The sequence below is a fragment of the Strix aluco genome, chromosome 1, assembly GCF_031877795.1.
Source record: "Strix aluco isolate bStrAlu1 chromosome 1, bStrAlu1.hap1, whole genome shotgun sequence".
NCBI classification, from domain to species: Eukaryota; Metazoa; Chordata; class Aves; order Strigiformes; family Strigidae; genus Strix; species Strix aluco.
The window spans coordinates 56,058,377-56,085,888 of NC_133931.1; the positions used below are offsets into that span (position 1 = coordinate 56,058,377).

The 27,512-nt window shown below is 40.2% G+C and overlaps 1 protein-coding gene across 6 annotated transcripts in view; it reads left to right on the forward strand.

Annotated features, from left to right (window-relative positions):
- PTPRM (protein tyrosine phosphatase receptor type M) overlaps positions 1–27,512 on the forward strand; it is a 506,702-nt gene that overhangs the window by 445,752 nt on the left and 33,438 nt on the right. For all 6 annotated transcript variants that reach the window (XM_074821657.1, XM_074821666.1, XM_074821694.1 and 3 more), the window contains one exon: positions 24,265–24,362. In XM_074821657.1, coding sequence (XP_074677758.1) covers positions 24,265–24,362 — 98 coding nt within the window. The remainder of the gene's footprint in view (positions 1–24,264; positions 24,363–27,512) is intronic.

The window sequence follows — 27,512 nt, forward strand, 5'->3', positions numbered from 1 at the left end:
CCAATCTGCTTTTAACAGAGCTGGGAGTTGTATAATCACCTGTTTATTAAAGTGTTACTGTCTTCCATATTAACCAGAGTTTGACATACAGACTGGTATCTTTCCACCTTGGCATTCATAGCATCCTGCTGCTAAATTGAATTAGGGGGAGAAGCATTTCTTAAAAGACTTACCTAATGGAAGCTTTCTCAACTAATAATAAAAAAGGGTTTTAATTCCATTTTAAGAGTAATACATTCAGAGTGTGCAATTTCAATTATAAAATTAACATCAATTTTCTTTTATGTAATAAGTATAATGTGAGTGGTAGACTGAATTTACAGCTAATAAAGACTTTCGGTGATCTGCTGTAATTGGCATCAACAGATGGGATCTGCACCTGAGTCACCATGATTAAAAAGAATCCCTCATAACAAGCCAGCATATTGGGTCATGCAGAACCAGCAAGCTGGTGCAGTTGAAAACTCGCTATTTTGTTTTATATATCCCTGGTTCCCATGGATATAATTCTTTAAATTTTTTTTATAGCAGAATATTGAGCTCTTGTATGATCTGTTTAATTTACTGGCAGCTTGGATTTTTTTTCCATGAGTTAGGTAATCAATGAATTTTAACCAGGTCCTTTATTTAGCGGCTTAGATTGAATATGGGTACAGTACTTACTGTCACACACAGTGCTGGATATTCTTACTATTGGATGAGTGTTGTTGAAATTTTCTACTGTGAGGGTGATACAATCAGGGTGAAACATGCAATATCATAGAATGTTTTGGGTTGGAAGAGACCTTAAAGATGATCTAGTTCCAACCCCCCTGCCATGAGCAGGGACACCTTCCACCAGACCAGGCTGCTCAAAGCCCCGTCCAACCTGGCCTTGAACACTGCCAGGGAGGGGGCAGCCACAGCTTCCCTGGGCAACCTGTTCCAGTGTCTCACCACCCTCACAGGAAAGAATTTCTTCCTTATATACAATCTAAATCTACCCTCTTTCACTTTAAAGCCATTACCCCTCATCCTATCACTACATGCCCTTGTAAAAAGTCCCTCTCCAGCGTTCTTGTAGATCCACTTTAGGTGCTGGAAGGCCACTATAAGGTCTCCCCAGAGTCTTCTCTTCTCCAGGCTGAACAACCCCAACTCCCTCAGCCTGTCCTCATAAGGGAGGTGCTCCAGCCCCCTGATCATCTTTGTGGCCTACTCTGGACCCACTCTGACAGGTCCATGTACTTCTTATGCTGAGGCCCCAGAGCTGGACACAGGTCTCCAGGTGGGGTCTCACAAGAGCAGAGCAGAGGGAGAGAATCACCTCCCTTGACCTGCTGGTCACTCTTCTTTTGATGCAGTTGTCTTTCTGGGCTGCAAACACACATTGCCAGGTTATGTTGAGCTTCTCATCATTATGGAGGCAGACATCAACTTCTCAGGAGAAGTTTTTAGGTATGAGTTATAAACTTCTGAAAATAAATATTTGCAATTGAAATGTTTACAGTCTTCAGTACAGCAGCATAAACTTGCCACTGTAATAACCCCTTTCATATTCCTTCTCTTTTCAGCAAAATATGTGTCTTTCTTCCACACACAACTGTATATGTTGTGAACATTTTAATAAGGGTTTTCAGAAACAAAAATACATTTTCTTTCAAACCGCAAGTTCCCTTTCAGTTATCTGAAGCAGAAATATTGCTTTGAATAATAATACTCTTAACTTCCTTGGCATGTTTTTTGTTTTTATGTTGCAAAAAGTTGTCAGAACTATAGCAGTGTGGTAGCTCCACACTTCTCTTTGCAAAGAAACTTCTGCTGCCACGGTTTTAGCCTTGAGATGAAAATTAACATTTGAAATTACTTCAGGGAGAATTGAAAAACAACAAAGCAAGATAGCTCTACACAGTATTTCAGCTTTATATATGCTGTTATTTTTGCAGGATGTAGGGTAGTCAGGCTGATTTCCTGATACATATAAAAAGTGATTGAATTCTGTACACCTGTATTAATCTTGAAGATTCAACTGTGGTTGATGCTGTTCCTTATTTCTTAATCATCAAAATGTTAAAAAGGTGATTGAAGCCATCTGTCTTCAGTGAAGGAGATTAACCCATTCTTAAGCACTATATGAACAGGCAAAGCTTTCTGACACATATACTTCACCTGTTTTGCAATAGTGGTGGCAAATGCCAAAGAATTTACTTTTTTTCCCACACCCAAATGCATACAGAAGTAATAGACCCTCTACATATGGAAGTGATATCTCCAGGTTATATTGTGAAGCCATATGTGAAATTCACCAGAGCTCTCTTACTACCATTTCCCACTGAAGGCCGATGATAGCAGTTATGACATTTGAGCATCTTTTAAAAGTTGGTACTTTTACTAGTGTTGAGGACAAAAAGAGACTGTGTGTAGTAAAAACTAGTAACTATCAAAGTAACACTTTTTAACAGTTGCCACGTTATGGTACTTGAGAATACCAGAGCTTGTCTCTGCCTCTTTGTTTACAATAGGTTTTAGTGATAACTATGTTAGAAGAGTTATCTTTCACCATTTTCATTATTCCTATATTTTTCTATGTTTGTCTTAATCAGCTGTGTGGTAGTTCTGGCTATACAGGGAATGAGATGCCCCTGTTGCTTTCCTTTCAGCGTAGAAGGTTGTAAATTCAGAGGTAGCATAGTTTTCTAATAGACACAAAGTTGGCTTCGACTCTGTTGCGGTGTGTCACTTCTCTGAATCTTTGTGTGCAGACCAAGTGAAACAGGAGCATTGCTGGAAAACTGATGATAGATCCATTACTAGGTAGAGCCACTTAACATTCTTCTTTGCATATGTGTGGCTACATTTTGCATAAAATACATGCCTGCCTTTCATAAACCTTTGGAAATTCTTTGAAAGTACAAACAAGCTCTAGAAATTATACTGAATAATTATTTAATATAGATTTGCTGATATAAATTCCCACATCACATGCAGGCTGTTCTTTCACTTGCTTGTTAATGTGGCTTGTGAAAAAACAGTTTGAGAAACTGATGACTTTTCAGTAGTCCATTGTCAGTGCCATAGAGGAAGAAAAAGCAATCCTCTGTCCTCTCCCCCACAAAGATTGAGCAGCAGAAAATCAGACGTAAAGGTCTTCAGAGCATATATAGATTTCTGTCTCAAAGACAAGATATTGGTTTAATTTCTCTGTTGTGAAGTCAGTCTAGAATAGCTACAACAGCATATCAGAAGTAATAGAAATGAGAGACTACAGTAATTAAGTAGACAGAGATGAATCAAGCAGAAGGAAATGTTTCAAGGTTGTATTGTAGAAGATAGAAGATTGTGTGAAAGGTAATATATTTGTCCTCTTTTTAAAAATGTGACTATAAAATATGTACTGCAAACAAGGAAGTTACGATCTTCCTGAAACTCAAGAGCTGAACGAACTGATCTTGTGAACCAAACACACTTTCAGAAAATATTATGGAGGTGGCCATGTATTACTTTATTTGCTGCTCAGACTCCTGATTACCTAGATTATGCACTAGAATATGCTTTTTGTCCAAGAAAAATGTATACAACATCAGCTTTACAGATGTACTTCACATGTCTGTATTTTGGGGGGATGCAAATTATAAAAAGCTGATGTTTGATAATAGGGTTTCCATCCTCAATAAAGAATCAGCCATAAGTTGAACTTGATGGGGAAGGTACCTGGCACTCTTGATGGAGTACTGTTAACATGCCTGTCAATCAGTGAAGCCTAATACTAAAGCAGAAGGAGCAGAGAAATGCAGTTTGTCAGGAAAATCACGTAGTCAAAGCATGTTTTTCTCTGTGAAGTTTATTTTCCAGCCAGTCTTCAGCAGCCTGGAGGAAGCTTGGCAGCAGGTGTAAGAAGGCTTTTCGTCTTCTCATTTGCTGGAAAAAAAAAAAAAAATAGTGTAGCAAATTTACAAACAGAATGTATTTCAGAAACAAATGTATCAAGAAACAAATAAGGCAGCTATTTTTTGTGTGTTGTCACCATATCCAAATCTTTGAAACCTGTCATCTTTATTCTGTATGCTTTGGTGGGAACTGAAATCTCTGTATTGATACGGCCACCAATGCACATGACAGTCTGGGTGATTTTGAAGCACTGCCTTTGAAAAAAAAAATATACAGGCTTATTGGATTAATTACTTTCCCTATCCATCTGTATTCCTCTGTGCAGTTGCATATTCAGATGAAGACTTTGTGGAGATTCCCTCTGCTGCTGCTAAATCTCATTCTGTTGCAAACATGCTCATATGTCTGTACTAAACACAAATACACTCCACATGTTAGAAATGGCTTTCCTTGTTTATGGTGTACATCAAATACTCTGGTCTCCTATAAAATATAATAAAAAAAATTTAAAAGGTTAGCATTGCCCTTTCCTACTTGAAGTGGTGAAAATAACCAATGTGCTCCCAAAAATAACAATAAACAATAGTGCTGAGAGAATTTGTTGTTATACAGCTTTAATTTTTACCTTAACTATCTTGAAGTTAAAAGGAAAAACATCCAATACACATTTAGTTGTTAAAGACCTTCACGTGTATCTTGATCTGACTATTTGTTTGATTCTGACTATATCTATGACTGAGGAAGAAATGAATGTACCAAAGTTCTCCAGCTTTAAATAGAAAAATATATTGTGAGTGATATATCTTACTCATGAGATACCTATCAGAATAATAAATTATGACAAATTTGGTTTTTCTAGTATTTTTACTTATGCTTTAATGTACAGTAAATTATCTTGTTTGTTCATCTGGGTAAAGTGTTCATGTTAATGCACTTAAACTCCCAGTACAAATTTAAAAAATACAGCATCTGAATATCCTACTCACAAGCAGGAACAACATTCCTTCACAATAAGGTCCTTGGAGAAAAATAAAAGAAACAAGTAGCCAAAATGAACTCATATTTTTAAGCCAGCGAATAGTGATGATTTTATTACATCCTGATGCTTATGATTGACTCAATATGAAAACAGAAAGTAGAAATGGGAAAGACTAATTAGGTTCTTTTGTCCATTCCCTAAGGAACCTTCTACTGAAGGGGATAAAATGATCTTAAACTTCTCATCCATCATCAAAATTGATTCTGCATTATAAGTTGATATGAAGAACCTAGTCCAAGTCAATTACCTAAGATTTTTGAGTTGGAAATGTTACAGGCAGCATGTTTTTTTACAAAATAAATTCCATATTTGTTAGTCTTCCCAAGCTCAGATGGGCTGTTTAGAATGAGTGATTAATAGGTATTCATATTTCCATGATGCAAATCATCCTTATTGAGAAGAATGCACAAATTAGAAACTAAAGTAACTGTCTTACTGGAAAACATTGATTCAGCTAAACTGAAACTTTCTGTTGGACTGCTTTCACAAAGACAGGTCAGGTTCAAACCATGGGCTCAAGGCTTCTGGAATAAGCCTTCAGTCAGAGTTGTGACCTCAGATGGAGAGCCAATACCTCATGTTGCTATTTGATCTGAATCAATTTGGACCTGTATCTCAGTTTCCCAGATGAGTCACGTATCGTTCTCCCGAGATGCTTGACTGTAATTAAAGAATTAAATGTCTGTAGGGCATAGAGAGAAAGAGAGTCCGTGTGTGAGTGAGACCAACTCTGTTTCTCTGTAGGCAGTACACCCCGCTGGAAAATACATCAAGGCCTCTAGTTTCTGTAAGTGATAGGACAAGAGGTAATGGCCTCAAGTTGCGCCAGGGAAGGTTTACAGTGGATATTAGGAAGTATTTCTTTACAGAACGGGTTGTTAGGCATTGGAATGGGCTGCCCAGGGCAGTGGTGGAGTCCCCATCCCTGGAGGTGTTTAACAGTAGGGTCGACATAGCGCTGAGGGATATGGTGTAGTTGGGAACTGTCAATGTTAGCTTAATGGTTGGACTAGATGATCTTCAAGGTCTTTTCCAACCTAGATGATTCTGTGATTCTACAGTTATAGTTATTCAAAGTATTCCTGTTTCATAGCAGAAAAAAGTGAAACACGAGTGTGTTTCACTGCCAAGCCATTGCCTAGCAGTGCTCTCTTGAAAGTTGTGCAAGGTAAAGATTCAAGACTCTGGTCTTATTCAGGTATCCCACATAACCCTCACCAGGGGATCCCTAACCCCAGGAGTGCTACATGTAATGCAAAATTTGGAAGATACTGTATTTATGCAGTCTGAGAAAATGTTGATGAAAGGAATAGACCATTTAACATACCTGTTATGTGCCAAACAAATTATACGAAAGAAAGAGCTCTTCAGTTATACTGGATGAACAACATTAAACTACAACTACATTGCTTTGTTGGGCTTTTTTAATTTCCTACAGTTAAGATCAGAAAAAGCAGCTTTCTTGAATGGCGTAATGGTACATACATGGCCAGTAGTACTATGTACACAGCTTTTATTACATTCAGCTTTGCCTAATCTCAGGCTAACTGGATAAATCTGGACCATTTCTGTTGCTGCCAGTTCCTCTGTTCTGAGTCTGCAGTACTTCTGTGAGTAGTCAAAAGGTGTTATGGGAATGTGCTATTTATTCTTTGGGAAATCATATGACATTTCATTTTATTTTGTTGATGCAGAACAAACTGAGCTAGTACTGGAAATTTAGACATGGAAAAATGTCAATCAATAAACGTGTAACACTTTAGTAGATGGAAAGTTAGCTGGTAGCATTAGCTGTAGTGTTATAAAAATGTCTTAAATAGCACCTGCCAAAAGTGCACAAATAAAGTCTGGTATCAGACTTAAAAATGTATTAAGTGCAGCAATGACTTGTTTCTGAACATGGTGGAAATACTAGTGTGAAGCAGGGACAGGTAAGATTATTCAGAAATGGCTAGGGAACTGGCATATTGTGGCTGCTGTATATTATACCAAGCCTGTTCAGTTCATTTGACCTTGCTTCCTGTTGTCTCTCAAGGTATGTTAAGATTGTGACTGTGAGGGGCATGAACACCTTTTATGTGTTCATGGGCATTTAATATGTAATGCAGTTCCTGCTACAGTGGAGCTCCAGTACCCGAGTGGGATTTCTAGATGGTACCATAATGTAGACAAAATAATGCAGAGATGTGTGCTCTTCCAGCCTAGTTAGGTCTGTATCAATAAAGAAAAGAAAATGCCATATGATATTCCAGAGAATAAATACTACATCCCCATAAAACTTTCTGACTACCCACAGAATCACTGCAGAATAAGATCAGAGGAAATGCTAAGAGAAATGATCTGGCTCTAGCCAATCATTGATGCGTATGTGTATATAAACACACTTATAAAATATGTATTTTCAAACTGATAATCTAATTATGTGAAATGAGCAATTTTAAAGAAAAAATTCTCTGGAATGATCAGTTTTGTGATTACTCAAAGGATATCTTTTTTAAGTATCTCTATATTAAACTGGGAATTTCGAATGGAGGGATTTTTTAATTTTAGCCAGCTGTGAGATGCTTGTGTGTATTTCATAAAACAATAGGACTGTGACTCTTCACTAGTGTACATTGTAAATGGCGTGTTACAGGCCAAGTGTTTCCTTCCTTCACCCTGTGAAAGGTCTAGTGCTGACTCCTCTAAATATAGGAGGAGGTGGTATAGAAAGCCAGCCAAAGCACTGGTCAGTCTCATGGGAGCTATAGATAAAATTTCTACATGCACTTCAGTCACTTAGTAATCTAAGCCTCGTTGAAAGCTAATGGGACTTGAAAGCACTTTGAAAATTTCATTTCGTGAAAGCCAATTTTCACATTTAGTAATGTGCAGGAGCAGGGCTTGCTGACTGGCTAGCTTGAAGCAGGTAGGATTTAGTTTGTGCTTGAAAATCAGCCAATTACTATTCACTGTGCTGTCCCTTGGCTGATAATGAGAGAAGGCTGTGTTTTTCCTGAGCAAAGGATACGCTAGAAAGCCTCTACATTGCCAGTAGCAGCACTGGGCAGGATTTGTCCCAATAAAGCATTTCAGCTTGCTTTATAAGCAGCATTTTCCTGAAATGTCAAGCTAACAAGATTCAGTCAGATCTGTTTCTTATTGACAATCCATCTAAGGTGAGGAAATAATGAAAAACACATTTTAAATTCATAGCTCAGTCCTGATTAACCCACTTGAGTGTAGCTAAGGTGACTTACTGTGGCACAGTGTTGCTGCATACTATTTTCTTATTTTTGCATTGTAAGGTGGTATCGTTGCAAAAGGCCAGAAAAATAAATGGTGGTCTGGCTACAGCTCAAATATAGATTCTGCATATATTTGATATGCACAGTGTAGTCTGAAGCCTGGGTTAAGGGAGAAACTGAACATTTTTTATTTGTTTGTGAATTAAGTTCTGGTAGAATTCTTGCTTACAAAAGGTGTTCTTTCTTACCTGGCTATGAGTTAATTACTACCTCTGCAAACAGGTGGCTCCTCTCTCTGCCATCTCTGAATCTACTACCATGGAGGAATCAGTTCAAATAAGATTTAAAACTGAAAGGGAGGTTTTTTCCCATACTTCACATTAGAGTAGCCATAGCCTCAGGCTTCCTTGATTGGGCTGTCTGCTGGCTTAACATACTTACAGGGAACCTCATTGGAAGTTCATCCACGGCTTTGTTTATTTGTATATTGTTGTCGTGTTGATCTGCTTGAGGGTAGGAAGGCCCTGCAGAGGGACCTGGACAGGCTGGATCAATGGGCCGAGGCCAATTCTATGAGGTTCAACGAGGCTAGTTGCCAGGTCCTGCACTTGGATCACGACAACCCCGTGCAACACTACCCGTGTGGGGAAGAGCGGCTGGAAAGCTGCCCAGTGGAAAAGGACCTGGGGGTGTTGGTCGACAGCGGCTGAATATGAGCCAGCAGTGTGCCCAGGTGGCTGAGAAGGCCAAGAGCATCCTGGCTTGTATCAGAAATAGTGTGGCCAGCAGGAGTAGGGAAGTGATTGTCCATTTGTATTCAGCACTGGTGAGGCTGCATCTCGAATACTGTGTTCAGTTTTGGGCCCCTCACTACAAGAAAGGCATTGAGGTGCTGGAGCATGTCCAAAGAAGGTCAGCAGAGCTGGTGAAGGATCTAGAGCACAAGTCCTGTGAGGAGCGGCTGAGGGAACTGGAGTTGTTAAGCCTGGAGGAAAGGAGGCTCAGGGGTGACCTTATTGCTCTCTACAACCATCTGAAAGAAGGTTGTGGTGAGTTGGGTGTCAGTCTTTTCTCCCAATAACAAGCAATAGGACAAGAGGAAATGGCCTCAAGTTGCACCAGGGGAGGTTTAGATTAGGTATTAGGAAAAATTTCTTCATCAAAAGGGTTGTCAAGCACTGGAACAGGCTTCCCAGGGGTGTGGTTGAGTCACCATCCCTGGAGGTATTTCAAAGATGTGTAGATGTGGTGCTCAAGACACGGTTTAGTGGTGGACTTGGCAGTGCTAGGTTAACAGTTGGACTCTATGATCTTAAATGTCCTTTCCAACCTAAACAATTCTATGATTCTATGATTTTTCCAAGGCAAGAGAGATTTCCAAGAAAGTTTTATCAGGAAAGACAACATAGCTGTATAATTACAATATAGCCCTGCTGAAGATTACATAATACATAGATTTAGAAAGTGCATTTCAAATACCATCACAGTCAACACTGTAAGTCAAATGAAATAAAGTGATAAAAGTGAGAATGTGGTTTTTTCCAGCTCATTACAGGGGTTTTGTTTTGTTTCATTAAGATTTTTTAGTGCACAAAGTGTCTGGGGCTGGGATATGCAGAAGCAACAAATAATAATTGATACTGAAGTATGGCAGCTAGAAACCAGCAATTAATAAATAACACTAAAGCATTTATGGCCAAGTTTTGCCAGTACAAACATCTGTTACCTTTTAGTGTTCTAATTCTTACAGTGATATAGACCTGTAAGAGACTTAAGTAAAAGCGAATAGGTCCATGGCACTGGGGTACGTTTTACCTTCAGTGCTGTTTTAGTTTCTGGAACAGACTTAGGAGGACTTTAATTAAAGCATTAGAAGCATCCAGGTTATATGACCTGATTATATTTCATCTTTATTTTCTTGACATCTTAAAATACGAAAGACTGATCTGTGTGCGTTTTGGATAGCTATTGGTAAGTGTTGGGCCCATATGGTTTAGTGATATCTTGACCACAGTTTTATCTCAGACTTAAAAATTGTTCACAGCATTTATAGGAGTATACATACTGTGCCTATGAAAACATACTCTTGTAGAAGCCTTTAAAGTCAATTTAAGTGTATATGTCATGGTAGAAAACAAATGTCTAAACCTATTTTGAGAGAAGTTATTGCAGAAAGACTGCATGATCACTGCCTGAGTTTTTTAAGATTTTATAGCAGAGGTTTTTTTCTGGACTTTGCTGGCCTCCATGGAGGCTCTAAACACTTAAGAACAGGAAGGGTGAGTCAAAGTTAAATACGTGCTACTGTACTTAGTCAAAAAGCATATGGTAAAGACTGGTCTTGACAAATCAGATTATCAGCAACTGATCAGATCTTGAAAGTGTCTTCCTTTCAGAAACCAGCTCATGTGGGGAGGGCAGAGATGAGCCAGCATTCAGCTGTACTGCTGTGTGGCAGTGGTGATGCAATTACAAAAAAATACTGAACTAGCAATTCATCTTGCTAGTTGACTAAATCAGCACAACTGGGATCTGTCACTTTATAGTATGCAGACTAATTTAGATAGAAGGATCAAGACATTTTATTTTACTTTATGAATAAGTGGAACCTAATCTTACACTCCTTAGTCTGCACCTGGTCACGCAAAGAGATGTCCAGGTTTGCAGAGCTGCTGACCACTGATGAACCTCCTGTGAGGTAACTGAGAGGCTGACAGAATTGAATACTCATGAAAACCTGATCACATAATGGTGCACCTGCAAATTCCTGTTGATAAAATATTGGGCACATTGCCTTATGGAGTAGGGAAAAAATGTATTTCATCTAAGGGAGATGTTCCCTTGCCAGCAGTCAGTGATATTTATAGTTTAAAGTAACATTTAACTGCAGTTTTTTACATAACTTTTTCTGAAAGGTCATTTTGTTCTTACCTCCAAATTCTAGCATGGTTAAAAGAGGGAATAACGTGCATTTATGGATTATCAGATCACTGGACTGGCAGAGCATTAGTAATTCTGTAATTTTACTTCCTCCTGTGAAATTCTCTGCAAGTTATCCTACTAACAACTAGTCTGTCACATTTAAGAGGTTCATTAGGAAAAGGAGAATTCTTGAATTTTTTAATCTATTAGCTTGTAGTCTGTTCTCCCAGTAATTTTTTTTTTTTTTAAATCTCTCGTTTTACACTTCCATGTGTATTTTGAACAATTACTGCTACATAAGGGGTTTGGGGTTTTTTGACAGTGTAGTTGCAAAGGGATTCATTGCTTTTTGGCTTTTTTTGACATGCATCTGTGAATAGAAAGATATTTACTGTATCTCAAGTTCATTTTGAAGGGATCATACATAGTAAAGAATGAAGGCTAAAATGCAGCTCCCTCTCCTTGAGTGGTCAAGTTGTAGGCAGTCACAATAGCAAGCAACAAGTTTCGCTCAGTAAAAAGTGAAGACAGTTGTACTGGCAGCCACTAGAAACTGCAGTAACCATTAGGTGAGGGGACCATTTTATAACCACCTCCTCATATGGGGTGGATGCGTTCTCCCGATCCAATGTCGGGGAGGTTTTGATGGAGCCAGTGATAAACATGTGGTTTCACTCAGTCCATGTCTACCCCTTTGAGGCTTATCTAAGGAGTTTGACCATGCAACTCCAAGGGAGTTGTGGGTGCATCCTTCAATACACTCCCGCTTTCTTGGGTGACATTCCTTAGACTAATCCAAAGGCCGCAGCTTGTCGTTGAGGGTTGCACACACACAAGCAAGCTTTGAGACAATCATTTGACATTTCAGTCTGTCACACCATCCCGTGGCTCAAAGATTGCTTCAGGACCCATGGTGGCTTTAAAAAAGGATAGTTTTTTAGAAAAGGCCAGAAAAGAGCATTTTATACAATCCATCCAATGAAACAGTAATCAATTGTATAAAATATGAAACAATATATGGCAAAAAGAAGAAACATTAACATGACAAAAATCACATAGCAAAATAAAACAGAGAAAAAACATCTGTTCATACAATTTTCACAACTGAAGGTTTTGGCTGGTACACCGCACGGTTATATTTAACACCATCTGTTGATGAGGCGGCTATAGATTGCATATTGGTTACAATGCACAGAATTAAGTGTATTAAACATGGGATAATACATGGTAAAAATAACAGCATCGCCACGCCACATAACATAAAGCAACATACACTTAACCCACAGAGCAAGAAGCCATGAGAAGGGATCAAATTCCCAACCTGTCCAGGTCTGAGCAGGGACATGGGCTAATTTCATTATTCCAGAAGTTATTTGTTTGACCACCTGACCATTGTCATAAATTTTCAAACAACAGTTTTATTCATTTAATTTACCACAAACACCCCCTTCTTCAACTAGCAGGTAATTGAGAACCAATCGATGTTGCAGTATCGCTGTTCACATCTGTGTGGCCTGGTCTGCCAATAGATCTGAGGCATGAGCAGTCTCGTTGGTGATAATTTTGAAGACAGCTTTTAATCGAATAATGCGATTCAAATTATAAATACGTTCTCGAGCACTGCTGATCACTTCATTGGGGTTCCAGGTGGCAGGCCCATAATGTTGGATGATCTTTTGAGGGGTTCATTCATCTTTTCCCCAATTTTGGGCACTACCACCTGTCAAGGTTGTGTCAATAGATCACTTATTTCAAATTAGGTCATCATATACTTTAATTCCTAACCCATTGCCCTGGGTTTGTGGTAATAAGAAAAACAATTGTCTAATATACCCTATGTAACATATTCCTGTCCAATTTGGAGGCAGCCTCCAGTAGGCATGTTGTCCACAAATCCAGTAATGACCTTTTAGAGCCCAGGTTCCATTAGCAAAGGGCCCATCCCAAGTTTTGCTGTTGATTGGTTTTTCATAATAAATAGTGCTATTGGGCCCAAAGGGTCCTTCTAAAATGTTAACATTTGTCTTGAAGCTACTGTCAAGGTACTAGTTACACTCCCAGGCCCCAACATTGAGTGCCCAGGTGCAATTACATCTTACATTATCCTCGAACTCTTTATCCTTGGTCGAAATTGCATTGGTGCTTGACCAGAACTTCTCAAGGAATGTTCTGGTCCCATTCTGGTGTTGCCAAGCCCGTTGGAAAATCTGGGGTGTAAAAGCGTCATTAAGGTTTTCACAAAGTGTTGAAGGTACAAAACCCCCATATCCATCAGTCCAAGAATTATACATAGAGCAGTTAATCATGCTACAGTTTGAAAATAGTTAGGAGACAGAGTCCATTCTCAAACACTCTCCTCAGTTTGTACTCCACTCTCTTTTGTCCGGTTAAGGCAATAAATACCTTCTCCAGGAAAATGGAGTCGCCAGGGATCAGCATCCTCAGTCCAGAATTCCATTTCATTTTGCTGCTGGCTTTCGCCCATTAGACTGGAAGTATGTGGTATTTAGTGGTCCAAAAGGATGTCCTGCCACATTACAGTCCCATTTTCCATGACTCCCAGAGTCATTTCTACACCACTTACATCTCCAACCCCTGACATGAGGCTTCCAAGTGCAATTAGTACCTCCAGCTTCAGCAAAGATGGTGTTAGCTGGTCTGGGACCAAAAGTAAGGGAACCCCTGTTCTCTCCCCAAGTGATTATATCGCCCCCATTGATACTGGATCGTTTGTCCCAAGTTGTATCCCATTTTACAATAAACCCATATACAGTTACTAGTTCCTACATGAACGCCCTCTGGTTGGGTTCAATTCAAAAAATACTCCTGTTGGGCTGGATATTGAATTGGCCAAGACATGTTATCTTCCCAAAAGGCATTCTCATCAACTTCAGTATAATTACTCGCTAACCATTTTGGAGAGATGAGGGTTGATACCCAGGGCCAAGTTTCTAATCCCTTGGGCCCTCCACATACCCAACAGTTGATGAGGTTATAAACACTTGCTAGTTGCTCCACCAGTTGCATAAAAGAATTCTCTACATTATTTCTTTCGTCCCCAATGTTTCTGAGGGAATAACTGATTGTTCCAGGGGTCACAGCCCATACGATACACCAAAACAAGAAGATTGACATTTTGCTCTACAAATCCAGCCTAAACTTATAAAAGCTATAAAGACAATCACAAAAATACAAATGATTAAAATTAAATGCCCATCTTCCCACATTTGGTCGGGTTCCCATGAAGGTCTTCTGTAAAATAAAATAAAACATCGACTTGCCCTCCTTGGGCTTCGTCTATATGGTTAAAATGAGGGAACAATCTAGCTGAATGTTAATTTTGTGCTCTTTTCCCCAGGCATCCCTAGCCTTCCAAGCTTATTTATTAAGGGGTTCAGCGAGCACAAGGAGACCGGCCCCAATGGTTGGCATCTCTACTAACACTGGTTGTCCAGGAGAAAAAGTTAATTCTCTGGGAACACTGGGAGCTTGAGGCTTTGAAGTTAAAACCGGGGATTTAGGACAGAAGGCATTCAGTCGGGGACATCCATTTACTCTCCAGCGATCATTGACTTGGGTAACTGCATCCCAGAGGCGCTCTGTCCAGTGTGGCTTGTGAGGTTTCAGAAATCATTTTAAAAGCCCATTAGCCTGTTCCACTATCCCATTGGCTTGGGGTAATACAGGGTGTGGAATACCCACTTGATTCCCTCTTCCTTTGCCCACTCCTGTACTTTGGCAGCAGTAAAATGGCTGCCATTGTTTGACTGAATAGAACTAGGCTTCGGGAGGGAGCTAAACCAAATTTTTAGAGCCTGCACTGTATCTTCCCCAGTTGCTCATGGAAGTGCTTCGGCCTGAACTGGGCCAGAAACTACTTCCATACTTACTAATAAATACTGTTCCTTTCCGATTTTCAGAAAGGCCCAATATAATTGGTTTGCCAAACTTCCCAGAGGGTCTTTTCATCTCTCCAATGGAAGGGGAATTCTTCCATGGGATGTCACTCCAGCCGGAGTCGGCGTTGCTCACAAGCTGAAGTGCAGGTTCTGCAAGCTTCCCGAGTGACAGGCCAGCCTCTGACATGTGCCTCCTTGTATAAATCATTAGATCCTGTATGGCCACATTTAACATGTAGCCATTCCAGGAGCCTACCCCAATTTTCCTCTGTTTGATTCTCTTTCTGTAAAGGGACAGTTCTGGCCAGCTCGTCCACCCTATTATTCCATTCGCTTACTAGAGTATCCCCTTCCTGTTGGGAGGGCACCCATGCTATCACAAAATCCCCGCATTTGGCAATATCTGTGATTTCTTGCCACTTCTCCTTTTGCCACGCTGGCACCTGGTTTACCTCCCAGTTGTTCTGTTCCCAAAAAGGGAGCCATTCTGTGCACCCTTTGAATATTGCAGATGAATCAGTGTAGATATACACTGGATTCTCATCCTTCCCTCGCTATTAAACACACTCCATACTGCTACCAACTCCCCCACTTGAGCACTGCCCTCGCCTTTGGTAATTATTTCCTTTTTGGTATCCACATTAATAGCTACAGGCCGATATTTCCACTGTTTGCCCTCTCGCTTAGCAGAGGCATCCGTGAACCACACATTCTGCAATTTGTCCAAAAAGGACGAGGCAGTTCTGACAACTGAAGGAGGAGGGGTATCCTTCTCCAGAAGGTTCGCCACTTCTTCCTGTATGTTTAACACCTTAGGGGTACCTTTAGTGACTGTGAAAACATTACAATAATGTTCAATTTTAGCATACCATTTCCTCACGATATCCCTTTGGGCCACCCCATCAGGGGGAGGAGTTCCTGCCAACACAGGCTTAACTACCTTAAAGGGTCCCCTTAAGACTATAGGTTGTTGGCGTATAGTCCACTCCACTTGTCTAACAGCCAAACTCACTACAAACAGACCCTTTTCCCAACTGGAATATCATTTTTTCAGCATCCTTAAAACTCCTAGAATAAAACCCAATTGGGTGGATAGGACCTCCTGGTCCCTTTTGCCAAAAATGAATTGACAATCCTGAGCATGCAAACCCCCATTCAATTTGGACAGGGTCAGTGGGGTGGATAGGCCCCAAAGCTTGATGTGTGCTTGCTTCAAACACCTAAAGTTGCAATGCCTCGTCGTGGGCTGGAGTCCACTCCCAAGCCACCCTTTTCCACAACAGGTTATATGAGGGTCGTGCAATTATTGCAAAGTCCGGAATATGTTTTTTCCAAAAGACCAATAATCCATAAGGCGTGTTGCAGCTCTTTCTTATTTTCTAGGATCTTTACCTGATCTAGTGCTGAGAGGGTGTCCTGAGGAATACAGACTGACCCTCCTTTCCACCAGATGCCTAAAAACTTAAACTCACTGGCGAGAGCTTGTATTTTCTCCTTGGGTATTTGAAGGCCTATCTCTTCCAGATGGTTGATGATTCTATCCTGCATAGTCTGCACTGAGGCCGTGATATGTCCCCCTATTAATATGTCATCAATGTACTGGTAGACCTTGACCTCCCCTTCTGACGGGATTATTGCCAATTCCTGCACTAGGGCATGGTGGGCCAGGGTAGATGAGTGTTTATATCCCTGGGGCAAGTGGGTAAAAGTATACTGTTGTCCTTCCCAAGTGAAAGCAGATTGATTTTGATCACCCTCTTAGAGTGGAACCATAAAAAACATGTCTTGCACATCGATAGTTGCTAAGATGGGGTGAGCTTGTTCTTGAATGGTTGCAATTAATTTGGCTATGTTAGGTACAGCTGCAGTCAGGGGGCCAGTGTTTGCATTCACACACTGATAGTCAATGGTCAATTGCCATTTTCCGTTAGGTTTGCATACTGGCCACACTGGCAAATTATACGGGGAATGGGTAAACACTAGAATTCCCCGTTGTTTGAGATCCTCAATCACTGAGGCTATCCCTTCTCTGGCCCCTAATGGCAACAGGTAGGGTTTCATGTTGGTAGTGTTGGAGGGGGTAAGGGTAGGTGCCACTTGCAATAGGCGCACCTCTGCCCAGGATGTTTCGGCCAATTGCCTGATCTGGGGAATGCCAAAAGACCATGACTTCCCCTGGGTATCACACCACTGCCTACCTTTCAACACATCTATACCTAAAAGATTCATCTGGAAAGATTCTCTGGCCACCATGGTGTTGACAGGGTTTTCCTTTCCTGGTAACCATAGTGTCACCAAAGTCACAAGCATCAACTGTTTTTCCCAGGGCATTTAAAACAATTAGATTCTCGGATGCGATCGAGATTCCACATCGTTCTGCTTCAGTCTGCATTAGCGCGGTGATTTGTGTCCCAGTATCAATTAAAAAGGTTACCAGCCTTTTCCTTGGTCCTACAGCAACTGTAATTAATAAATCCCCTTTTACATTCAAGGTGAGTTGTCTTACAAACATCCATCCTCTGCCCCACCCCCCAACTTTGGGGGACAGAGGGTCTAGTTTCCCGCCACCTTCTTTTCCCCAGTTGGCTTCTCTTCAAAGTCTATCAAGGGTGGAGCATTAGGGGTTGGTCCAGAAGTGACCTTTCGCCCCAACCATTTCTGCATGAGTTTTTCTAATTTTTGGGTTGGGAGTCCGTCTATCAAGTCCCGAGGAATGCCTTTCTGAACCCCTAGCTGCCACAGTCCTTGTCGAGTTAGGGGCCTCTCTCTCCCAGGATTGTTGCCTCAGAGCAGCCCCAAGTCTTGGCCCTTCCTAATTGATGGTTGCCACCCATTAACTTGCTCTGCAGCCTGTACAACCCTAGTTTTGGTTCTTTGGGACAATCCACCAACGGGGCCATACTCTCTCCCAAAATTAATCAATTCCTGAGCTACCTGTCCCCACGTCCATACTTTCCTTCCCAAGCGCCGATGGTCAGGGGTCATTATCCCCTCCAGAGCGTCCATAACTCTTTCTCCTTCAGGGGTGTTTTGAATCTTCCCTTGTAATTGAATCCCAGTGTGTTTTAGGGAATCGGGAAGTCCCTGTATCAGGGGAGTCATCCACTCTGGGTCCCCAGGCATCATCATCGGGGAGCCCTGGTTGGGCTTGAGCTCCTGATCATACATCATCTGGAGACAGGTCACCTTCTGCACACTTTCCACTAACTGATCCACTGTACCTGTTATGGCGAGGGGATCTCCCTGCTCCAAGGGGTTCAGCCCTCTGGCCCAATATGCAGCCCTCTGGGTTAATGACCATGAGGCCCGGTGATTACCGGTAGTTAGAAACACACCCGGACCCCAACATCCTTCCACTTCTCTGAACAAAATTGCATCCCCCCCCGACAGAGACACTCTCCATACATATTCTGTCTCCGATTTCCTAGGGATTCAGCCAAAGTCCTTTTTTAATTTTACCAACTCAATGGCGGTATAGGGGACATCCTTGGTTGTAACTTGGGGGAATGGGGCCTGCTCATCATCATAAATATATTCGGTTTTGATCAAAGGCCACAGCGAGGGTGGTTTTAATTTTTCTACTTTCTCTCTTGCTGCCTGCAAGTCACCAAAAGGGTAACCAATTTCTGATTTCAGAGATGTCTCCTTGGGGGCCACGTCCGCAAGGAGTTGCTCCTTAAGAGCAGTCTGCAGGTATTTCACCTGATTTCTTTCTCCCTCGAGTTGTTCTTTTAATTCTGCCACTTGTCCCTGAAGTGAACAGATGAGGCTTTGTAAGGAGTCAATTCTTTGAGATTCAGCAACATGACAACAGTCCCTAGCGTCTACCACAGCAGCCAAACTGGCACCAAGAACAGCACAGACAATCGACTTTCCCTTTCCCGATCTTACTCTCGCATCCTTTAACAAAGCACTTGTTCGATTGACCATGCTCTGCAAATTATACCAACTTCCCTGTGCCCAGTCCATTCTGGGCACAGAGGGTCTTGCATTATGCTTTTCTAAAAAATTAAACAGCACTTCTCTTCCTGAAGGAACAGCGTTACAATCACTCATCTTGTATAAAGCAGGGAAGCGGTCGTCTCAAGAAGGCAGCACGTAAGTTCCAAACACAACACAAACCCACTCTGTTCCGTTCCTGAGAGGTCTCAGGTATTTCAGGGAACAACACAGCACTCTCGTCTCAAGGACTCATCTTGTATAAAGCGGGGAAGCTGTTGTCTCAGGAAGGCAGCATGTAAGTTTCAACCACAAGCAAGCCCGCACCCCTTACGTTCCTGAGAGGTCTCACTTAGCATAGCGAGGCAATACGGCACTCTCATCTCTAGGGATCCTCTCCGTGACGCCAATTTAATGTCCCGATCCAATGTCAGGGGAAGTTTTGATATGATCCCAAGAGCAAGATTAAGACACAAACGAGGTCAAATGCCGTACACCCAAACCAGTCTTTATTATTAAAAGTGAAGAGTGGTAGTGACAGGACAGAACGGAAGGAAGAGACAGAAATCAAGCAAGCATAGAGCCACAAGAATAGTCACCACCATGGATCCAGCAGCGTCCCGTTGGTCCTCAGTCTTCACTTCTTTGGTGGTGGGTGCACACACAGCAAAGTTTTCTGTTGCCTTTTAAGCTCATCTTATCAGCTGATTAGCATACCTGCCCACTTAGTTTTTCCTCTGTTCCCACAGGTTTTTGCTGACTTCATGCTTCTTGAACAATCATCCGCCTTCTGGGGCAGAAATGCTCCCTTCTTACCAATTCAATGGTGAAGGCTGAAGTGTTAGCAATGCATGCATGGTGTCTGCCGTACACCATAGAACCACAAAGTATCGGCTTACACCATGGAGCCAGTGATAAACATGTGGTTTCACTCAGTCCATGTCTTCCCCTTTGAGGCTTATCTAAGGAGTTTGACAATGCAACTGCAAGGAAGTTGGGGGTGCATCCTTCAATACACTCCAGCTTCCTTGGGTGACATTCCTTAGATTAATCCAAAGTCCACAGCTTGTCCTTGAGGTTTGCGCGCACACAAGCAAGCTTTGAGACAATCATTTGACATTTCAGTCTCTCACACACGTTTACTCACTGCAAGGAGGTTTATGGCACTCTTTTCAAGATGGAATTTAACTCCTGCAGATGTAAGTCTTGCGTCTTGACAGTCCACTGCCTCTATCAACAACATGCTGATGCCTGTGCACTGTCCCTGGGGACCTTTTGTAGCTTAAAGATATCTGTTCATTTTCTGCACATTTCTGGCTTTAATATCTATCACTGAAATCGGTCTCAGGTGGACCAAACATTAGCTTGTGGATTTGACATTCTATGCTAGAAAAAGATTTTAGAAGCTATTTGTTCCTTGTTTAAGCTGCTTGCTTTTCTAGAAATTGAAAAATGACCCACAGATTTACAAGTCCCATTTAAGTGCTGGGAACATTTCAGGATTTAGGTTTTACCTGTTTCTTTGTGTGTTTGCTTTCTTTCCTACATCTGAAGACTTTTCCCTGTATTCTAAGCTGGTTTATCAGGTTCAAATTGATCACATACCCCAGTAGCAATACCAGTTGTTAGAACTGGGTCTCACAATAGCAAGCAGAAATAGAGGCTCTAGAAAGCTCTGTGTACAGAAGCAGCTTCTTCAGAGTTTAAACCATTCTTAAAAGCTGTGTGATTTTCCATTTCCTAATATGTTTGCATTCCCAGAGCAGCAACTAACAACTACTGGTAATACAACTAATGGTTGTGATATATACAATCTATCATTTCTGTGAAGTTTTTTCAATAATGCATTTAATTAGCGGGGGGTTTGGAGAGTTGATTTCTTTTTCTTATTTTCCTTTGCTTTTCATCTTCTGGCTGCAGTATGTTGTTGATTTCTTTTTTTCACAGCAGAAATCTTTGATACCAACTAGTATATTGTGTAGCTAATGGGCTACGCTGCAGGCTTACTATTAGGCAGCACAGTACCTTCTCTTCAGACCTTCCTCTCCTGGAAGGGGGCAACTGCTGAGAATAACCTTCCTGCCTATTGTGCACACATCTGTTAAGTTGATGCTTAGAACAATTGTAGGCTCTTTCTCTCCATCTCACGAGTCTCTGGAATCAAATTGTTCAGTTCTTCATGACAATAAATCCTCCAACCCTACCTAGCCTCTAATGCTTTTCAATTCTGGCTGGAGACAAGTAATAATTTATTCATATGTCAGAAAATAATTTGAAAAATGTCAAGAAGAAGAGAAAAATAGAGTAGAAAAGAATTACTTTCTGAGACTTTAAGATAGGTTTTAGGGATTTTTTTTTTTTCCTTTCAGTGTCCTGAACGTGAAAGAAGTTTGGAGGCTACATGTAAGAATTGGAGAGGAAAAGTAAGAAAACTCTTGTGAATACTTGAGAAGAGCAGGAAATCCGGTCAATCACTTTTAATTATGATTATCTTATCATTTGGATAGTAAGATTGAGAACAGTGTACTCAGCATTGCAGAGTAGGACATTTCTTCTAGAAGAACATTTAGAATCAAGCTTGAAAGACTTGTCAGAGCTCAGCTCTTTCTCTGGCCTGAAAAATGCTATTACTTTTTATAAAGATTTTTCTCTTTTTTTTTTTTTTTAATGAAGAATGACAAATTCAAAATCTTTAGGAAGTAATTAGTGTTTAGGATCTCTCCCCAGTTGTAATTTGTGATTTCAGGGTCTGAAATGTAGGAATCTTTAAATCACGAGACAAATTATGCTGTCTGTAGAAGAAAAATCAGGAATAAATTGTTGCAAGTTATCCCAGAGCTGTCAAAAAAAAAAAAAAGATTGTTATAAGGTGGAGCCCAACCATCTTGCATCTCAAGTGAATCTGTAGGAAAGAAAACTGAAATAATACATAAAGAAACTTGCTACATTGTCCCTCAGTTTCTGAAAAGATTCTGTCTTCTTGCAAGGGGAAAAGAAGAAGGCTGTGTACACAGAGGATCTTTTCTCACCTTTCCTGCAGCTTTACCGAAAACATATTTAGATGAACAGCCTTGAAACTTTGTATAATCCTGTGATGACAGAATGCAGTGGAGCCATTTAGATTTTCTCCGTTAAACCAGTTGTGAATCAGGATTCTTGAAGCAAGAGTGTTATTTTTTGTTCTTGATCAAGCTTAAATAATCTTAATAATGTGTCGTGAACTTGCAGACTCTTTACATGACACTACTCTGTGAAAAACTGCCTTTCCCTAATCCTATTTTTATCCACACTCCTTCAAAGATGATGGCAATAGTAATTGTGCTGAATATTTGTTTGAGATTTGAGAGGAAGGGAGGAGCTATATAGAGATAGTATTTTCCTACAGTGAGTAAAATAGTCTCCTTCCTTTTACCAGTAGGAGAGGTTGACCCAAAACCTTTCTAATGCAGTTGTGACTTTAATTGTCCAGAAAGCTATATTGAATCCTACACTATTAAAACACAAGCAAGCTAAACTTTGACTATAATGTATATTAATTATCTTACTGTGACAATCAAAATTGCACTTGGACAATGTCTGTATTACATATCCAGGACACTTACATAGAAGTAAAATGCTTATTGTAAATTTCCATATGGTGGAGAGTGATTTAACTCTTGTCATACTTCAGAATGAAATCTCACAAAAGTATCAACTGCTCTGTGCTGTAAATTAAAAGAAAAAAAAGGTGTCCAATTTTGCAGCCACAACATCAGCTTGAATTTGGTAATTTCAGAAACTGTAGTTTTAGATTCTTCTGTTATTTTTACTTCAAGATCTTGTGACATTTCTTGTGTTCTAACAGTCATAGCTTCCTGCTGGTTTAAATGACTTTTTCTCCTGTTCTATGAACTACCAAAGCAAGTAAAAGACAAGTTGAGTGACTATCGGGTAACCTGTGAAACTAACTATATATGCAGCATTTTTTAAAGTAGATAAAGTAAGGAGGAGAATACTTAACTTCTTCAAATGGTCTATGCAAATTGTGAATGATAAAATTATCCTTTGAAATTGCTGAAAATAAAAATAAATTTTAAAAATTCAGAAGTTTTAGACTATTACCATCTTTTTTCTTGAACTTGAGTTCTAAGTAAGTTACATCATAATTGTGATGTTATTTGCATAGTGACTTGGATTTGACTTGCCTATAATATCATAGAATCACAGAATGATTTGGGCTGGAAGAGACCTTCAAAGATCTTCTAGTCCAACCAACCCCCCTGCCATGATAATATAGTGGTAATATATTACTACATTTTTCACCAAGTACTTCACTTTCAGAGTGAAAATTTTATTTTCAAAGGGAGACAGAGTACCAAAACATGGGTGCCAGACTACCCAAATCTGTGAATGTATAGTTTTGTAATGATTTAAGAGTGTTAGTTTCTTCACTAGAGGAACATTTAGGCCAATACATTATCCATTTGTCCTCTAATTAGCTGATATAAGGCATTGCTCTAAATAAGCCACTAATTGTTTACTGCAGTTTGGTACTTTAGTAATGGATTCAATATGGATGTTAAGTTTATAGTACCTGATAGTATTTTACATTTATTTATTCTTCTGGGCTCAGTGATTTTAAATCAGTGTTTAAAATTGGGATGGCACACCAGACATCATGGGTAAGACATGCAGACTAGAAACAGACAGGACCAGGCATACACAAAGTGATACGGTTGTTCTCAACATTTTACATTTCTGTAACATTTCCTGTGGGCTGGTACCCACCTTTAGCACGACACTAGAGGAAGCCTTGTGTGTTCGTCTACAAAAGCGCACAGGTTGTTGGGGAAAGCACTGCAGAGGACATGGTTGCCGTGGCATGCCAGGGTTCTTTACTGCTTTCCTCACTGTTTTGCAAAGTGATATACTGCAGCAAAAAACTATAACTTCTGTCTCTCTTCAGGAAGTACAATTTAGGAGCTGGGGTAATTTGATGGATAGTGTATACTAAGAAAAATATTAGAAATCAGGAAAGGCCACATAGTCCATTGAGGCTCATTTCGTTCCAAATATACCTTCCCTAGGTTATCATCCAGTTGTTAAGAGAAAGAGTAATGTTACCCATTTTTTATAATTCCACTTCTGGGTATTACAGAGATAAATACCTAAATGCTAGAGAACTAACTTTCTTTCAGAGCACTGTTTCAGGGGAAAAATACTTAAATGCAGATAGGTTGGATGACAGAAAAGAAATTGACCCTAAATGAAAAATATAATGATAGTGATATGAATATATGTGTATAGTCACAGTTTCTCAAAGTTCCCCAGAGACAAGCTTTCAATCATGAGACTTTCAGATAGTAACCTTTCCTTTGATTTATTGTTTCAGGACCAATGCAGGAGACAATATATGACTTTTGGAGAATGGTATGGCATGAAAACACAGCCAGCATAATCATGGTTACTAATCTCGTAGAAGTGGGAAGGGTAAGTGATTTTTGTATTTAAAAAGATGAAAGACTTCCAAGCTGTTTGCTTTTGGAAATTAAATAGCAGACCAATAAGATGCTTATATACAGAGTATAGCACATAAAATATTTATGACTGCCTGTGCTAAGAGGTTCATTATCAATTATTTTTAAACATGCCTTGGATGCTTGGTTTTGATAACATTAGCACAATGAAAAGGTAACTGATAAAGCTGCATTCTGTACAGCACAGCCTGCAAAGACTGCCAAAGAGGAAAAGCATCATATCTTTGCATATATCTCAGACATACCATTTCTATTAAGGGAAACCAGGGAATTGGTTACAGAACAAGGTATGGAGTCATCTTTTTTTAAGGGAGGCTGAGGGGAGTAATTCTGAAACAGATTTCTGAGAAAAGTAGTTAAACTATGAAATTGCACATCCTTCATAGTATATTAGTCTAAATACCTGGTTTGTTTGGGGTTTCTTTCCTGTAAGCCTTTTGGACTAAAACAGAAGAATTAGCTTTACTCATTTGTACACTAAATTTGTTGACCAGGAGGTCTTCTTCAGGAGCTGAGTAGTAAAGGAAAGCTTGAGTTACCTGGTTGATACTGTGTACTTTTCTTTCTTTGCTTAATAACTTCTGAAGTAGTTCTCCTACTCAAGTCATTATGGCTAATTTTGTTTTCACAAGTATTGAATGGAACTATTTTCTTTGTTTCTCACAACCATCAATAACTGAGTCTTTTAATTTACTGCTTTGTCTATGCACTGGTGTCTTAGTTGTCATCTGGGATGGTTTTTTCAAGAAAATTTGCTTGGGAACTGGGCATATAGTTTTCATTTGAAATGAGAAAAAAAAAAACACCTCTGCTTTTATTGCAACTACTGCAATTATTGTAAACAGAAGTGTTGAAATAAGAAGCCAAGTGCACATATCTTGGTGTGAGCCACATGGCTTTGAGAGATGTTTTTAATTTCATGCTGATGGAGTGACTGATACCCCTCTGCCCTGTGGCATTTGCCTGAGGAGAGAGAGCACTGTTTTAGTGGTGTGAGTTAAGGTGTCGAATCTTGTCTCCTTTTTAGCAAGTCCAGTTTTACACTCTCAATTTATTCTTCCTTATGTCCTTTGTCAGTTGTTAATATAAACCCTAACATTTAGCTATCTGTGTGCCCAAGCCTGCCAACAGATCAGGCACCAGTATTATTTTTAGATATAAAAAAGATGGGATTAGTGACTGCAATTAACACCTGCTGCAGGAACACATGTACGACTAATTGCAGAGACAAAAAAGGATCATGGAGGCCACTTTAAAAATTCAGTCCCTTGAGTGAGGAAGAAGGTAGAAATAGTTGGATAGTCACATATCAATTCAAAACGGATGGATTTGTAAGAATAGGCAGCTTTCCAGCAAACCTCTTCGTTAAGGCTTTATACACATTCATAAGTACCCAAGCACACAACTTAAAAAGGAATGTTTTCAGGGTAGGGATAAACAAGCCTTAGAACAAAAATAGCATGCTGCAGGAAACCACATACTGTTTTCCTAAAGTCAGTATTTGAAAGTGTCAATTAGAGTGAACTGTCAGGTATCAGCCAGGGAGATGCCAGTCTTGGTGCCAGCATTGGCAGCCTCAGCTTGCAACATTTAGGTATGCAGCAGATTCCCTTAGCAGCAAGCAACAGTTTGTGCCACCATGGAGATTTCTTCAGGGTGCAAGAGTCCTTGTGGGATACAGATCTGCGGCTTTGTTGTTTCTGGCAGTGGTAGAAATGACTTTGTTCTCACGTTCTCTGGAGGCCAACATAGGTGAGATCAGAGAGCAGAAATTGAAATGAGCTTTTAGTGGAAATGAGATCGTATGAGCCCCAGAACAATGCAGTGACTCCTCCGTCAGTGCTTCTGTCCCGCTCCCAGAGCTGGAACTATCAGCAGCAAGGAGGCATATTACAAACACACCATCTGTCCTGCAACCCCTAACACAAGCTCTGTGCTACCTTGATTAGTAATGATTTTAATGGACCTTTTGGTATCATTCATGCAGGGCAAACCCTGTAACCTTCCCATGCTTGAAGTTTTCTATTACAGTTGCTATTGCTGGTATAAGATTTATAGGGGTTTATTATTTTTATTTTTTAACCCTCTTGACCCATTGTAAGCCCAGGGGGAAAATTCCTTTGTATTTTCAGGAAAGAGGAATATCTATTTAACATGTTTGCCACACAACCTATGTCCTTCATGAATTAATCATTGAGGGGGCGTATGTGTATTTGTTTACCAGGACTGGCTGTGGATAGTCATTAAATCAATGCTAGGAACTTGCTTCTTGCCCTGGAGCATTATGCATCAGGACTGTTTTAATTGTGGATGGAGGAATCACCATGAGGCTGTCCCTAATGCAAGCACCTGCTGCAAATGACTCAGTCCCCACATTACCCTCCAGCAGGGTCTGGGTACATCTGCCAATATCTGTCATTATCTGAGGCACACTTGTCAAAACCATGCATCCCTTTAAGCTCTTGTGTGTTCCAGCAAGGGACCCTTGTCAGTGTTTCTGGCACCTGCAGACTGCTGTGCACCTGGTATTTAAATGGCACAGAAATGTGTTTTGATTGTTTTCTCTCTTTAATGAACCCACCTGAGGGACATTTAGCTCTTTATCTAGTAGCCTGTTACCCAGTCACTCACATTTACACTGCTTGTGTGGAAAGTCAGAACTCACTTGTGCTGTTATACTAATCCATCTGCCAGAAGTCTTATCACAAAATCTGCAGGGCTCCCTAAGGACACTTTTGTACTGGTAATTTAAGCTAATGATTTCTAAACATATTTAGTCAGTTTTATGAAGACCTCATTAGAATGTGACTGTTTATTAAAAATCTAAATGAGGTCTCACAGTCATTTAGAAAAATCATTGCTGAGTTGCGTGAACAATTCTTTGATAACAGATGATGAAGCAGTTTTTAGTTAAGATTGGCCTAGGTTGACATAAGAACTTTTACAAAAAAACTAAACAAAGAAGCAGCTCTTGAAGCAGCCTTGTAAAAAAGTCTCTGTCTTCTTTATGCTGGGTTCAACAACTTTCCACTCACAATGAAGTTCACAAAAAGGGAATGACAAGTATTTAATGGTATAATATACCTACATTTTAGTTCAAGAA